The 16,336-nt window shown below is 38.5% G+C and overlaps 1 protein-coding gene and 2 non-coding genes across 3 annotated transcripts in view; all 3 read left to right on the forward strand.

The window, feature by feature from the left end:
• The first annotated feature begins 4,185 nt into the window (after positions 1-4,185).
• On the forward strand, positions 4,186-4,259 carry Trnan-guu. The gene has a single exon. It is a non-coding gene; the product is annotated as a tRNA-Asn (tRNA).
• Positions 4,260-4,765: 506 nt separating this feature from the next.
• On the forward strand, positions 4,766-4,839 carry Trnat-agu. The gene has a single exon. It is a non-coding gene; the product is annotated as a tRNA-Thr (tRNA).
• Positions 4,840-5,259: 420 nt separating this feature from the next.
• The window catches only part of LOC122636841 (nuclear pore complex protein Nup88), a 57,369-nt gene continuing 46,292 nt past the window's right edge, over positions 5,260-16,336 (forward strand). Inside the window, exon 1 of the mRNA XM_043828474.1 lies at positions 5,260-5,546. Coding sequence (XP_043684409.1) covers positions 5,280-5,546 — 267 coding nt within the window. The 5' untranslated portion in view covers positions 5,260-5,279. The remainder of the gene's footprint in view (positions 5,547-16,336) is intronic.

The following is a 16,336-nucleotide window of genomic DNA, read 5'->3' on the forward strand; positions in this document are numbered from 1 at the left end:
AATAAACCGACTAAAAAACATTCGCTCGTAGAAATCGTGTTATCGGCAATCGATTGATGTATAAAAGAAGGGTGTGCGTTAGCAAAAAATATCTAATTACCTGTAATTAACGGGACGACGAAGCTCTTGTGATGCAGTCTCTCGCATTACTTCAAGATGATGATTACGTCATCAGGAAGAAAAGGACGGTGAATCCCCACATCTGCACGGTGCGCCATCTACACAATGGCCCCCCACGAAGCTCGTAATTTTTCGATCTATTATACGAAAATATCGAAACATTAAAAATGTGATATAAGATCGAAAAAATCGGCGAAACGTGTGCTATATTAATAGAAACTAAGAAATTAAATCATTAAAACTCGATATCTATAGAAATAAGCCGCTAAAAAGATGAATAAAATTCTAAGACGCACAAACTCCTACGTCATTGGCCAATTTTATATTTTCACGGATATCTCTTAAACGAGTCAAAGAACCGACTAAAAAACATTCGCTGATAGAAATCGTGTTATCGGCAATCGATTGATATATAGAAGAAGCGTGTGTGTTAGAAAAAACTACCTAATTACCTCAAATTAACGGGACGACGAAGCTCTCCTGATGCTGTCACTCGCGTTACTTCAAGATGATGATTACGTCATCAGGAAGAGAAGGATGGTGAATCCCCAAGTATGCACGGTGCGCCATCTACACAATGGTCCTCCAGGAAACTCGTAATTTTTCGATCCATTAGACGAAAATATCGAAACAATAAAAATATGATATAAGATCGAAAAAATCGTCGAAACGTGTGCTATATTAATAGAAACTAAAACAATAAATCATAGAAATTCGATATCTATAGAAATAAGCCGCTAAAAAGATGAATAATATTCTAAGTGAACAAGCTCCTACGTCATTGGCCGATTTTATATTTTCGCAGATATCTTTCAAAGGATTCGATGAACTGACTAAGAAACATTCGCTCATAAAACTCGTATTATCGGCAATCGATTGATGTATAGAAGAAGGGTATTCAATAGAAAGAAGAATCTAATTACCTGTAATTAACAAGACGACGAAGCTCTCCTAATGCAGTCTCTCGCATTACTTCAAGATGATGATTACGTCATCAGGAAGAGAAGGATGGTGAATCCCCACGTATGCACGGTGCGCCATCTACACAATGGTCCTCCAGGAAACTCGTAATTTTTCGATCTATTAGACGAAAATATCGAAACATAGAAAATATGATATAAGATCGAAAAAATCATCGAAACGTGTACTGTATTAATAGAAATTAAGAAAATAAATTATAGAAACTCGATATCTACAGATATAAGCCGCAAAAAGATGAATAAATTTCTAAGACGCACATACTTCTACGTCATAGGCCGATTTTATATTTTCAAGGATATCTCTTCAACGAGACAATGAACCGACTAAAAAACATTCGTTCATAGAAATCGTGTTACCGGCAATCAATTGATGTATAAAAGAAGGGTGTGCATCAGGAAAAAATATCTAATTACCTGTAATTAACGGGACGACGAAGCTCTCCTGATGCTATCACTCGCACTCCTTCAAGATGGTGGCTTCTTCACCATGAAGAGAAGGACGGTAGACCCACGGACATGCGCAATGCGCCATCAACACAATGGCCCCCCACGAAATGCGTAATTTTTCGATCTATTAGACAAAAGTATCGTAACATTAAAAATATGATATAAGATCGAAAAAATCATCAAAACGTATACTATATTGATAGAAACTTAGAAAAAAATCATTGAAACTCGATATCTATAGAAATAAGCCGCTAAAAAATGAATAAAATTCTCTGACGCAAATACTCCTACGTTATGGTACGACTATATATTTTCGCGGATATCTTTTGAACGAGACCATCAACCCACTAGAAAACGTTCGCTGATAGAAATCGTGTTATTGGCAATCGATTGATGTATAAAAGAAGGGTGTGCGTTAGCAAAAAATATCTAATTACCTGTAATTAACGAGACGATGAAGCTCTTGTGATGCTGTCTCTCGCATTACTTCAAGATGATGATTACGTCATCAGGAAGAAAAGGACGGTGAATCCCCACATCTGCACGGTGCGCCATCTACACAATGGTCCTCCGCGAAACTCGTAATTTTTCGATCTATTAGACGAAAATATCGTAACATTAAAAATATGATATAAGATCGAAAAAATCATCGAAACGTATACTATATTGATAGGAACTTAGAAAAAAATCATTGAAACTCGATAACTATAAAAATAAGCAGCGAAAAAGAGGAATAAAATTCTAGGACGCACATACTCCTACGTCATTGGTCGATTTTATATTTCAACAGATATCTTTTAAAGGTGTCGATAAACCGACTAAAAAATATTCACTCATAGAAATCGTCTTATCGACAAGTGATGCATATATAAAAGAAAGGTATGCGTTAGAAAAAAATATGTAATTACCTGTAATTAATGAGACGACAAAGCTCTCCCGATGCAATCACTCGACTACTTCAAGATGATGGTTACGTCATCAGGAAGAAAAGGATGGTGAATCCCCACATCTGCACAGTGCGCCATCTACACAATGGTCCTCCGCGAAACTCGTAATTTTTCGATCTATTATACGAAAATATCGAAACATTAAAAATACGATATAAGATCGAAAAGATCGTCGCAACGTGTATTACATTAATAGAAACCCTGAAAATAAATCATAAAAACTCGATATCTATAGAAATAAGCCGCTGAAAAAACAAATAAAATTCTAAGCCGCACACTGTACGTCATTGGTCGATTTTATATTTTCATGGAGATCTTTCAAAGGATTCAATGAACCAACTAAAAAACATTCGCCTATAAAAATCATATTATCGGCAATCGATTGTTGTATAAAAGAAGGGTGTGCATCAGGAAAAAATATCTAATTACCTGTAATTAATGGGACGACGAAGCACTCCTGATGCTGTCACTGATACTACTTCAAGATGGTGGTTACGTCATCAGGAAGAAAAGGATGGTGAATCCCCATATCTGCACAGTGCGCCATCTAAACAATGGTCCTCCGCGAAACTCATAATTGTTCGATCTATTATATGAAAATATCGAAACATTAAAAATATGATACAAGATCGAAAAAATCGTCGAAACGTATACTATATTGATAGAAACTCTAAAATTAAATCATTGAAACTTGATATCTACAGAAATAAGTCGCTGAAAAGATGAATAAAATTCTGAGAAGCACATACTCCTACGTCATTGGTCGATTTTATATTTTCGTGGATATCTTTTAAAAGAGTCGATGAACGGACTAAAAAACATTCGCTCATAAAAATCAGATTATCGGCAATCGATTGATATATAGAAAAGAAGGGTATGCGTTAGAAAAAAGTATCTAATTACCTCTAATTAACGGGACGACGAAGCTCTCCTGATAGTCTCACTGGTACTACTTCAAAATGTTGATTATATCATTAGTAAGAGAAGGATGGTGAATCCCTGCATATGCACAGTCGCCATCTACACAATGGCCCCCCATGAAACTCGTAATTCTTCGACCTATTATACGAGAATATCGAAACATTAAAAATATGATATAAGATCGTAAAAATTGTCAAAACGAATAGTCTATTAATCCAAACTCGAGAAATAAATTATTACGAATCGATATCTATAAAAATTAGATCTCAAATGAAGAATGAAACATGTTAAGTAACGGGTATATATGCAAATGATTGTCACTGTATATATTTATTTTGTACTTCGTCTCAAATTTCAAACATTCTATATTAAAAATTATAGAAAATCAGGAATGGATTGATATACTGAAATAATCCGTTACAATGGAAGAATAATTATGTTGATTATCTTGGAAAGACTACACTTTGACAGAATACAACGAAACAATCACTTCACTGGAGTCACCGTATATTACAATTTTTGTTATTACTACGCGTGGCACTACTTTCGGCATGGAAACAATTTAGGAGAATGTATTCAGGAAAAGTAGTAGTTTTATAATTTAATATTCGAGATTATTGAAACGTTATAAATATATACGATCTCTGATATGTAAGTTGTCACGAACGGAAGGTGCGAATCCGCACGAATTACATAAATTTTTTAAGTGAATAATTGACGAACATAGATCGGTAGCATACTATCTTGTTTAAGAAATTGACGGTCAAATCGCCTCCGTGGCGCAATCGGCTAGCGCGTTCGGCTGTTAACCGAAAGGTTGGTGGTTCGAGCCCACCCGGGGGCGAAGTTTTTTGATCTTATTTTTTTTATTTCAATATATATATATATATATATATATATATATATATATATATACACGTATATATTAAGTATTGACCATATTGTTTTATATTTTATTATGATTTATGTTTTGATTTTTATATTATGAGGTTTACATTATGATTAATTAATAGGTTATATCGATATCATTTCAGTTACGTATATATAGTATAATAATATATATATAATATAATATTGAAATAATAATAATCTCGAAATATTGTGATAGAGATCGTAAAATTGTTATATAGTAATAATAATAAATAATGATATAATATTATACAATAAGAAATATATAAGTAAATAAATGTAATATTTCCTATAAAAAAATGAACGAACAAGTATATGAATCTAAGAATTTATAATATGAATTATAAATAATTTTCATTACATACTACATTAGAATAAATTAATAGAAGTAAAGATGGTATAGTCATGATAAAAATTTCATAATTTCATGTAAGAAACAACGGCGCCGTGGCTTAGTTGGTTAAAGCGCCTGTCTAGTAAACAGGAGATCGAGGGTTCGAATCCCTCCGGGGCCTGAATGGTAAATTCCTTTTTTTATCTTTTTTTCCTTCCTTCATTCAAAAATTCTTATTAAATTATTCAATTGAAATTAATTCTCCTTCCGCGATGCTATCTCAAAAAGATTTTTTTTACAATTATAATTATAAAATGTTAAAATTCTTTCTCTCTTTCTCTTTCATTTACATAACGAATATTTAACAAATTTTATAAAAAAAAAAAAAAAAAAAAAAAGAAAAGAAAAAAATGAACAACGAAATTAATTTCATCCTTATTTATCTAGTTGCGATAATTATCGAAATAAAAATATATTTACCTATAAAGAAATAAGAAGTAATACGACCTGCGAGTTCCATAAACGCGTTTAAATCTTGGACGATGTAGCGCCAATTTAATCACGTGATTACTAGATTTTGAAAGTTACAAGATTGGCCAGCCTGCTCGTCAGCTGCTCGGAATGTTACCGCGCGCGTTAAGCAGTCGTCTTAACCTCGTAGCAGTATCCTCGGAAAATATGTCCTCGTGTACCGATCCATTGCACTTAAACGAGAAACGATTGTTCAAAGAGTTAAAAAGAAGTTTGTCCGGTAATACGAAAGAGACGCATAACATTTTGGAGATTCGGGATGATGTGTTGTACGTGTGGAACGCGGACAAGTGTTGCGTGCAAACGTTGAACGTCGGTGCTACGCGCGGTAAATTCGACGAGGATGTTACTTATCAGGTTAGTTAAGGAATCTTCAATTATTATTATCATTGTTATTAATTTTCTCTATTCTTTTGTTTTGTTTTTATATTCTTTATTCGTTCAAACGAATCGCTTCTTGTTACAATGTACCGTAGCGAAAGATCGTACCGTGAAGTGAGGTTGTGTTTATCTACTGCTGTATATAGTAACCTTGTGTGTATAGCGCATGCGTTGCACGGAGCTATGCACATGCGGCGGCACACGCGTTCACTTGAAAGAAATAATTTAGTAGCAACGTTATTACGTATAAATACATATATATATATATTATATATAATGGAATATATTTAATAAATATTTGATATCTATGTATCATATTATATATACGTTTATAATAATATTATATATATTATTATATACATATACTCTACATAATGATACAATATAATATATGTAATATATACATATTTGTTATTTATATATTATACATATACTCTATGTATATATGTATATGTATTCTATATTAAATCATATTTCGTATTCGATTAATCGTAAATACGTTCTACCGAGTAAACCTCCCATACATAATAGTTTATCTTTATAGAAAGGATCTTCTCTCACCCTGGTTGACCAGTCGTTAATCGGTCTTTGGTAGTCGTACGCACACTCGCGGAAAGTGATTACGTGGTAAATGAAAGGGAAGCGACAGTAGTAGAGCGCCGTTCAACGGAATCGCGGGTGAGAATGGGCCAGAACGTTTTCGTACTCTGCTAGCCGGTGCTTTTATTTCATTTCAATGGCACAACGTGGGATCAGCGGGTACATTAATGCCTCGCCGCGTCGCGCAAAAGAGCGGTGAGGGGATAATTTATAGGAAATGGGTTGTTCGACGCTCCGGAGTAATTTAATTAAAATAAATGTCCGCGCTGCGGAAGAACGTTACCCACGAACCCGCGGTCCACGCTGCGAATAAAATGCAAATTCAGACCCTTCACAGGGTGGTGGAGGTAGATGGTGGAGGTGGAGGAGGTAGGAGAGGCTTGGAGGAGGTGGTAGGGGTGGAGGAGGAGGAGGAGGAGGAGGAGGAGAAGGAAAAGGAAGAGTTTTGGAGTAGAGGGTTCAGAGAGGAACAAGGAAGGAAGGAAGAAAGGATAGATAGATATATCGTAGATTAGTAGATAAAGATACGTGGATAGATAAAGATGGTACCGAAGACAGATGAAAAACCAATGGATGACGAAGATATATTTTTTTTTCTCTTTTTGTCTTTTTTTTTTCTTTCTCTTTATTTATCTTCTTTCTTTGTTTCAATACTTCTTTCTCTTTTCTTCGATCTCTTTCTCTCTCTTTCTTTCTCTCTTTCTCTCTCTCTCTGTTTTATTTCTTTCAAATAGCTATTCGTATCCGTACAATCCTTTCTATCTTCACTGTAACGTACCAAACGTATACCTCCACTAACCGTTACAAATCTGTTTTACGTCCCTCTACCTTCGCAACTTCCCAAAGGAGTCCTTTTCTAATGCTTTACAATCTTCTAGATACTTTCTCTCTTTTTCTCTCTCTCTCTCTTTCTTTCTTTCTCTCTATCTCTTGGATTTTATCCTTCAACCACTTTCTTTCAACTCTACTGACAAAAACGTATCTTATAAGAAATTATATCAAGATTAATCTCGATAATTTCGGAATAGAAGAAAAGTTTTTCTTAATAGATTCGTTGGAGGACGATTAGACGAGACGAAGAAATAAGATCGATCCTAGGAAATAATCTTCGTCTTTCTTGTCTTTTGAGAAGAATCTCTGAAAAGAATAAGGGGATAGTCCCTCTCTTTCTCTCTCTCTCTCTCTCTCTCTCTTTCTCTCTTTTCTCTTTTGCTCTTATTCTGAGCAAGTCGGTTCGTGAAAGAAATTTATCAAGGGCCCTCAGGTAATTCAAGAATATCCTAAAGCCCGTATATCAGCCGAGTTGGCCGACTGAAATATCGGTCGTAAATAATAAAAGTTAGCAAGGTTCCTCTGTGGTGCGCAGAGACCGGCAGGAGTTTAAACCGGAAGATAGGTGTCGCGGGATACGGACGAGGCGGTGGCGGAGTTGGGTTGCCGAGAGGGGGAAGGGAGGTAAAAGAGCTAGCGAGAGTAACCGTGATGAGGATGGAAAGAGGGTGGGAGGGGTGGTAGGGAGAGCTTGTAGGTAGCGTAGCGAGAGGTGAGTGGGTGGATGGAGGGCGGGGAGGGACGGAGACACAAAGACGCACCATTGTCAACCGCTCCGCCATCGGAACCACCGTCCGCCGCGGGAAACTTTGAATCATTTTTATTGCATAGAGTTATCTTTGTTACCAGCGGAACGGGGTGAACGTCTAAACGCGTTCCCTCTTTCTCTATCTCCCTCTATCTTTCTCTCTTTCTCTCTCTCTCTCTTTCTCTTTTTCTCTCTCTTTCTCCCTCGAAGCGCGTTCTCCGTTTTATATATATATATATATATATATATATATATATAACGGAGCCCTTCTATCCCGAGGGCTTCCTTTTTCCCTTTCCGTCCCGTCCTTCTATCCCGGTGTTCCGCGCTACGAGAGATAATGCGAACGCGAAAACGTTCACACCCCTTTGGCTGCCCAAATGGAATAAGTTCTTTAATTCGCGAATTTACCGCCGGGCAAACGAATCGTCCGAGCTGTCGCCGAGATAACGTTCTTCTAGAACCAACCCATTCGCTTGGCGATCGCGAGAATAATACTTTCTTCTCTCGAAATTCTTACTTGCTTGCTTGCTTGCTTGCTTGCTTGCTTGTTTGCCTGCTTACTTACTTACTTACTTACTTACTTACTTACTTACTTACTTACTTACTTACTTACTTACTTACTTACTTACTTACTTACTTCGCGAGTAAGTCTGGAGATAGAGACAAGAAGCGATACGAGACGTTTACTCCTTTCTAGTTCGAAGTTTTCCTTAAGGTATTTTCTTTGATTAAACTTTGATTAAAATTTTCTTTTAAATATGTCCAACTTCGATTGGATCGTTTCTGATAAGATTCGATTTCTTTTTAGAACGAAGATCTGAGATTGAAGATTAAAGATTAAAAGAAAAAAATGAATAGTATCGTTAATAGCATCCTTATTTGATACGAATATGAGAAAGAGAGAATGAGAGAATGAGAGAGAGGAAACTAGAAGTAGAAATAGAAATGGAAATGAAAAGGAAGGCATACTTAGCGAAAAATAAAAGAGTTCATTTTGGTTTGGTCGACCTTCTACTCAAACCACCCAACCACCCACCGTTCCTCCCACTACCGCCCCTCTATCGCCACCACCACCACCACCCACTATCCCACCGGACACGCGAGCTTTTCTAATTGCTATGCGAGCTCCGGAGACCCAGCAAAAAGGACAGTCTTATCTAAATTAAAAGTAGTACTCCGACTCCGGTTGGGGTCGAGGGTCAACGTAGTCGCGAACCGGGATAGAAAATCCGAGCGAATTCCGGACCGTCTCAGGTGGTAGAGGAAAGGAACGGAATATCGTGTAATAAGCGAAATCCGCTCGACGATAATTAAAAAGTAATTTTACGGTGACGTTTGTGAGTACGGTGCCGCGTTCCCACGTCGGGAGTCTGTGGCGCACACGTTTAGGAAGAAGGAGAGAGATAGAAAGATGGGGAAAGATAGAGAGAGAGAGAGAGAGAGAGAGAGAGAGAGAGAGAGAGAGAGAGAGAGACTGGAATCTACGAGAACTGCTCGGCTTTTCGCCGAAAAGTATAAGCAAACGTAAAAGCGAAAGGTCACTTGGTGTTGGGGCAACCTAACCCTCGGACCTTTTCAATTCGTTCGCTGGAAAGAAACACGAGTTTCATAAAAACAAAAAGAAGAAAAGAGAGAAAAAAAGAAAGTATGAGGAAGAAACTACCTTCTCTCAAAAAGGAAAGGGAAGGAAGAAAAAAGATAGGAAACGAAATTAGCTTTTTAGAAAATATAATATAGGGACAGATCATGGATGAGCATGATGGATGATCTGTGTATCTGTTTGAATTGATCTATTCGTCTTTGTAAATTACTATCGAACATTTCATCCATTATTCGTTGTCATTTGAAGATACTACTAGGTTAATGTTATACGTATACATATGTATATATAAATTATAGATTTATATAAAAAGAACAAAGAAAGAAAGCGAGAAAAAAGAGAGGAAACGAGATTAGCTTCCAAAAAAAAAAGAAAAAAAAAAAAAAGAAATTACACGAACAGATCGAAAACGTGAAGCACGTGCATCTATTTAAATTTCTATAATCGATCTATCCACCTTTTATAGGATATTAACTATTGAATATTTCATCTCTTATCCGTAAAGTCGTTTGAAGATATCACACTGCTAGATTAACTTTATATTATAGATTTTTTTGAGATACTTTTTGAGATACGCTGGTTCGTTGGAGGACAAGAGGTAGGTAGGTATAACCGTATAAAGAAGAGTGGTATGTACGTACCTAGTGCAATAAAATTCACGGGAAGTGTTTTACATCGGTACCACGAGAGGAGAGAGAGGAAACCTTGTATACGCGACGATGGTGAGAGAGAAACCGAGAGAAAGAGTGGATGAGAGAGAGAGAGTGAAAAAGAGAAAGAGAGAGAAAGAGAGGAGTCAGGAGGAAGGGAGGCTCGACGAATTCAGTAAGTGGCGGACAATGGCTTTTGTGGTAGACATCGGCCGCTTCTCCCCACCCCTTCTCCCCACCTCTTCTCCCTACTCTCTCCCTAAACCCCCTCGCTTCTTCCTCTCTCTCTTCCTCTCTCCACGCGTATTCGTATTTCGTTCGCGCTCCGGTACGGATACATTTTCTCTCTTCTCTCGCGCATTATTCGCTGCCGACCCCTACCCCCTCCCTTTGCAGCCCTATCGTCGTACGCGCTAGGAACACTCGAATGTCACGCTCTTGAAAACGAAAAAAAAAAGGAAACAAATAAAGAAAAAGAAGAAAGAGTGCGTGAACAATCTCGCACCTCGCTCCACTCATTTATTAATAGGTAGATATGCATGTACCGAGACTCGAATGCGTACAGCTAACAAACCACCCTCTGCGAAACGTTTCTCTCTCTCTCTCTCTCTCTCTCTCTCTCTCTCTCTCTCTCACACTTTCTATCGTTCTTTCTATCTTTATGCTCGCTCTTCACTCTTTCTTGTCATTTATCAAAATTGTCATTACTAATTGAATGAAATGAAAGAAGTAACAAACGTCGAGATAACAAACATCTATTTTGGTTTACCCTTCTCGTCGAATGAGAAACTCTTCGAGTATTAGACTTCGAGGGGTGTTTATTATACCTATATACATAGATACATACATACACCTATGTACGTGTATACGTAAAGAAAAAAAAGTATTGACGTTTCCTTTATTTATTTCTCCAATAATAAATATAAAAAGAGTCGTAATAATAAAATTACGGAGGAAAGTAGATATAGGTGAGCGTTACAAAAGGGTTATTTGTTAAGACGAAAGATCGACCAAAGGATTATCCTCGAAGTAACTTCCTTTATCTGTCTTCTTCGCGAAGAGTCGTATACGAGAATGACCGAAGGAAGGGAGCGGGTGGTATTGCGTTGCGAAGGGGTGCGGTGCGGTGCGGTGTGGTGCGGTATGAGGGTGAGAGTTCCCATTGTCAAGGGTGCCCGTTAAAATGCGAAACATCCTTCGTCTTGGAAGGAAGCGAGCGTCGAAATCCCACGATCGGGTAGAGAACTACATCGTATTAAGCGCTAACACTCACACATATACATTTACATACACGTAGAGACACAAACACAGACATTATCGTGTCAGTTACCAAATACCATCAGAACCAACACGATACGCCTCGCACAGTATATTCTCCATTATCGCTGGTTGTATAGCCTATAAGCGAAGAGTGAAAGGGCTGGCGAAGCTCTCTCGCAATGACAATAATTCTACGCTAATAACCCCCCTTCTTCTGCTTCTTCTTCTTCTTCTTATTGCGGGGGATGTTCGCGGAAGAGACTTCTCGAGACTTCTCCTCTACCCCCGTTCACTCACCCCTATCTTCCGTACGATAGACGACGCATCATTCTCTGTATACGTGTATATGCCTTCTCTCGTCCAGTAATGGCGAATCGTGAATCGTCGTTAATCGTGAACGCGCTCGTAATCTCTTGGACGTATTCGAGAAAAGCCTAACGCCTATGCTTTTAGGTGAGAGCCTCGTACGATGAAAAATGTACCTCTCGACGAGGCGACGCGAGAAAACTTCCCTTCCGCTTTTTTCTTTTTTTTTTTCTCTCTCTCTCTCCCTCCTTTTTTGTCAATATATATATATATATATATATATATATATATATATAGAGAGAGAGAGAGAGAGAGAAAGGGAAAGAGATAGATAGTAAGAAGGGCGAAGGAAAGATTTAAGGAGGGAAAGGAATTTTCGCTTTATATAATGTAGTAACGTCCGCGAAAATCTTAGGAATCCCCGTAGTCTCGATCGTTTTACGTATCCGGTTACCTTATTCCGGATCTAGGAATAGAATGAGAGAAATGAAAGGATGAGTTTTGGGAAGGAATCGTCGTGGAGATGAAGAGGGAACATGGAAGGTGCTTGGGTTTCTAGACGAACTGAATGGCTTTCGTTCCGCAGGGGGTGGCTTTGTCAGTTCTCGGATGCCTTGGCGAGCTAATGCATTTCCTTTACAGTTTTAATGGGCATTCATAACTAAGTTTAATAATGCCGGTCGGAGAGGCGAACAGTCGCGGTCGCATATCTAATAATTCCACGATTCCACCTCTCGCAGGAAGTTAGCACAGAGGAGGACGGATTTTAGTGGCTACCGCTCGGTCTTACTCCTTCCAGCGTTGAAGGCGTCCATTCTCTCTTCCCGTCTCTGTCTCTCTTTCTTTATCTCTATCTTCTTCTCACTCTCTCTTCTTACCACTCTATTTCCTCTCAGTAGGTTGCGTCTTCGAGTATCTCCCGTCGGACCTCGAGCAAAAGATCTCCGAGAGTTTTAAAACATAACTTCGGCTTTAGCCGAGTTCGAGTCTTTAGTCTAACTCATTTTTTTTTTCATTTCATCCTCGTATGAATTTTCACGTCTTGATTCTTTCTTCCAATAACGTGCTTTACATTGACCAACGTCATGAACATACCATTCCTCGATCGATCAAACGTTATCCAGAATTATTATTAAAGATAAGAACGACGCTAGAAGGTTAGTTCGTTTCAGCGAATTTATTATCGATTCGTAAATAAAATATTTTCTTAGAACCTTTCACGTGGCCTTGTCCTTTGTTCTACATAGATTAGATTCGATGAGAGACCATGATATATATTCGCTTACTAATCCCGCACTCGTCGCTCGGCAAAGAGTAAATATCATGAAACGCGAGAGTTCAACGTCTATGGTCGCGTTGGCGCAAAGACAGAGAGAGAGAGAGAGAGAGAGAGAGATAGAGAATGAGACAGAGGCAGAGAAAGAGAGAGAGAGAGAAGAGAGAGGTTTCATCCTTTCGTGGCATAATTGCGTCTCGGTATACGAGGAAGATATAAATCCCGTCTCTGTTATACGGTAGAACACGGCATCTTAGCCCGGTCTTCGCCGCGTCTGCGAGACCAACGGCACCGTCTCTAATAAATAACCCGAAGACAATGGACACTGTCCAAAACACGGTAGATCTTACGCCTTTAAACTTAGGTACGAAGTCTCAACCCTTGCCCAACCCCTTTTCAACAAAAGTACCACACCGTTGGTACTCTCTCTCTCTCTCTCTCTCTCTCTCTCTTTCTATCTTTATCTCTGTCTCTATCTCCATGTCTCTCTCTCTCTCTCTCTCTCTCTCTCTCTCTCTCTCTCTCTCTCTCTCTTTCGGTAACGAAAGAGCACGAGTCCCTCCTCCTCCTCCTCCTCCTTCAACTCCCTCTTTTACCACCCTATCCGACTAGCACCGCGACGCATAGCTATAACGTAGCCTGCTGCAGCTCACTGGAATTATAATGTTTGTTTCTAACAAATTACCATGATAATGGTTGGCGTAGCACGGTTTTCACCGTGTCTTCGTTGGCACACTTAAATTATACGGTAACGCGAGGAGAACGGCGGCGAACGATCCCATGCGAGTGTGACAGCAAAGTAGCTAGAATCGGTGGTGGGAGGATAGGGAGGGAGGGACTTAGGTATAGAGGGTAGTTTTCCTTGGTCAAGACTTCAACGAGATATTATTTTATTTTATTTATTTATTTATTTATTCGGAAATATCCGTGAATTATTTAAACGAATCGAATAAGAGTAAAGTAGTCATATATCCCGGGGATGTATTATTTAAAAATATACAAGGTCAGTTAATTTCAAGCGAAGGAACAGTTTGAAGAGGGATGACGTTGCGGATTCCTGTGATGCGGACGCCCGCCGTTAAACTATAAAAATGATGTCGACACTTATAGAGTGAGACCGGCGCGAGCATAATGCCTTTCGTATTTTTCCGTGGGTCGTTCCATTATATGGATACAACTTGTAGAGAGAGAGAAAGAGAGAGAGAGAGAGACAGAGAGAGAGAGAGAGAGAGAGAGAGACAGAGAGAGAGAGAAAGAGAAAAAGAGAAAGAGTAGACATTGGCGAAATAGTCAACGACGGGAAGGCCGGCAAGGCAAAGGCGATAAACTTTATTTTTCAAAATCGTCGCGACGTACTCTCGATGCAGGACGTGCACGTATGTATGTATCCACGTATTCATATATATGTATATGTACTATATATATGTACAAATATATATGTATATATAGAATATAGGTGTACGCCCGGCCTGGACGACAGCAGGCACACGCGCTTTCCACGGTCTGCCGACCGTGATAACGCTCGTGGCTCGTAGAAACGACAAGGAGAAACTACGAGGGAGATTTCGAAACAAATTGTCGGAGTACCATTTTTTACGTCCACTTTTCTCCTCGTATTTTTTCATCGTCAAACGTAAAAAAGCCAACATTTTTTTAATGATCCTCCTGGGCGATACGCGATAAACACGACGTTAACAATCAGGGACAGGCTTATTTCTTTTAACGATGGTCAACTAATTCAAACATCTTATGGTTGAATAAAATTAATTTTTTTTCTTTTTTTGTTTTTTTTTTTTTTGTTTGAATGTCGAGAAAACAATTATATTTCATTTTTATTAAATCTCTCAAAACAAGTCTCTCTCTCTCGTACTTAAAAACACGAACGTCTATACGTTTTTTACATTCAAACGTAAAAACTCGCTGTAGGGTGCGACCATAAGCGACAAAGTTGCTTCGAATAACACGAGGGTAATATCGACTAGGGGTTTTGTCTGGAGCGCAAACAAAGTAACAGAGCGTGCATCGTTTTTCATTAAAAAATCGTCGTTGCAAACTTTCTTCCTTTCTTTCGCTTTTCAATTACGCATTATATAATACACATATCTTCGTATAAAAATACTTACTTACATATAATAAATACTTGCTAGAGTATCCCTGAGAGTTAAGATAAAATCAAAGAGATCTCGAAGAATATCGTACAGTATGGTCGCTAAGGAAAAGTAATGATGTAACAAAAAGTTTAAACGAACTTTGGTTACCTCGAACGTCTATTTTCTTCTCCGTTAAATCGCCGCGAGCGATGGACTCGAAAGAGAAAAAGAAAGAAGAAAAATAAGAGAGAGAAAGAAAGAAAGAAAGAAAGAAAGAAAGAAAGAAAGAAAGAAAGAAGAAGATTCGGTGGTGGGTGGTGGCGAAGATGAACGAAAGAGGAAAAGGAAGGAGCTTTGGGAGGAAGCATAAGAAATTGGAGTGGATGAGAAAGGGGGGAGAAAAAAAAAAGAAAAAAGAAGAAGAAGAAGAAGAAGAAGAAGAGGGCGAGTAAGACAGGGAAACGGACGAATATGCGCACCCTGAAAACGTCTGTTCTGGCCCTCGGCAGTAAATCCAGAAACGGTGTTACGGCGGCTGGGAGATAATGCGCAATCATTTCGGAATGGAAATTAAAATCAGATGATGAATCCTAACGATGCCGTTTATTATTTTAATTTTCCGCGAAGGCCGCGGCTACGTGGCCCACGGACGTACTAATACTAACATCGACTACCCACCACCTAATACCACTAACTCCAACACCATCGCGGGTGTTCCTACCGGGGTACTCCTTGCTGCTTCCTCGTTCCTGCTAACTCGAGTTCGAGACAGTAAATTACCTTCCTATTAGCCGTATAATTACAAGATGGCCTCGGTAATTTCCGTTTATTTCCAACTTTATCGTTAACCGAACGATAACGTTTTGCATAATGATCCGAATGATCAGAACCGACGATACTTGCTTGGATACCGATATTAATCGAAAACAATCTTTTTTTTTTTTTTTCTTTTTTATATCGGTATAAATTTTTTTTCGTTGACTCTCGCGTTAGAGGATTTTATATAAGTACGCGCGCATATGTTATCTACTTACATATGTATGTGTATCCATCATAAGCCGCCGAAGAAGAACTATTCTACTCGCGAATGTTAACTTTCCAACGTTCGTTACGTCCCATTAAACCAGCCAATAATCGAGACTTACGTTTAACGTCCCAATAAATCGTCAAATTCTCTCGTGGCGTTCCTACGACGTTCATACTCTACGAATTTACATTCGCAGTGACGTATAAAAGCGTTTTCCCTTTTCCTTCTTTTGCTTTATCTCGCTTTCTTTCCCTCTCCCTTTCCCCTTTCCCCACATCTCTCTATGGTCCTCCCTTTGTGCTATATACATGGATTATTATAACGTAACTATAACTTTTTATGTCGACTCGTAACGTCTCTACAACTCGGTATCCC

Source organism: Vespula pensylvanica, chromosome 23 (genome assembly GCF_014466175.1).
Source record: "Vespula pensylvanica isolate Volc-1 chromosome 23, ASM1446617v1, whole genome shotgun sequence".
In the NCBI taxonomy this organism is placed as follows: domain Eukaryota; kingdom Metazoa; phylum Arthropoda; class Insecta; order Hymenoptera; family Vespidae; genus Vespula; species Vespula pensylvanica.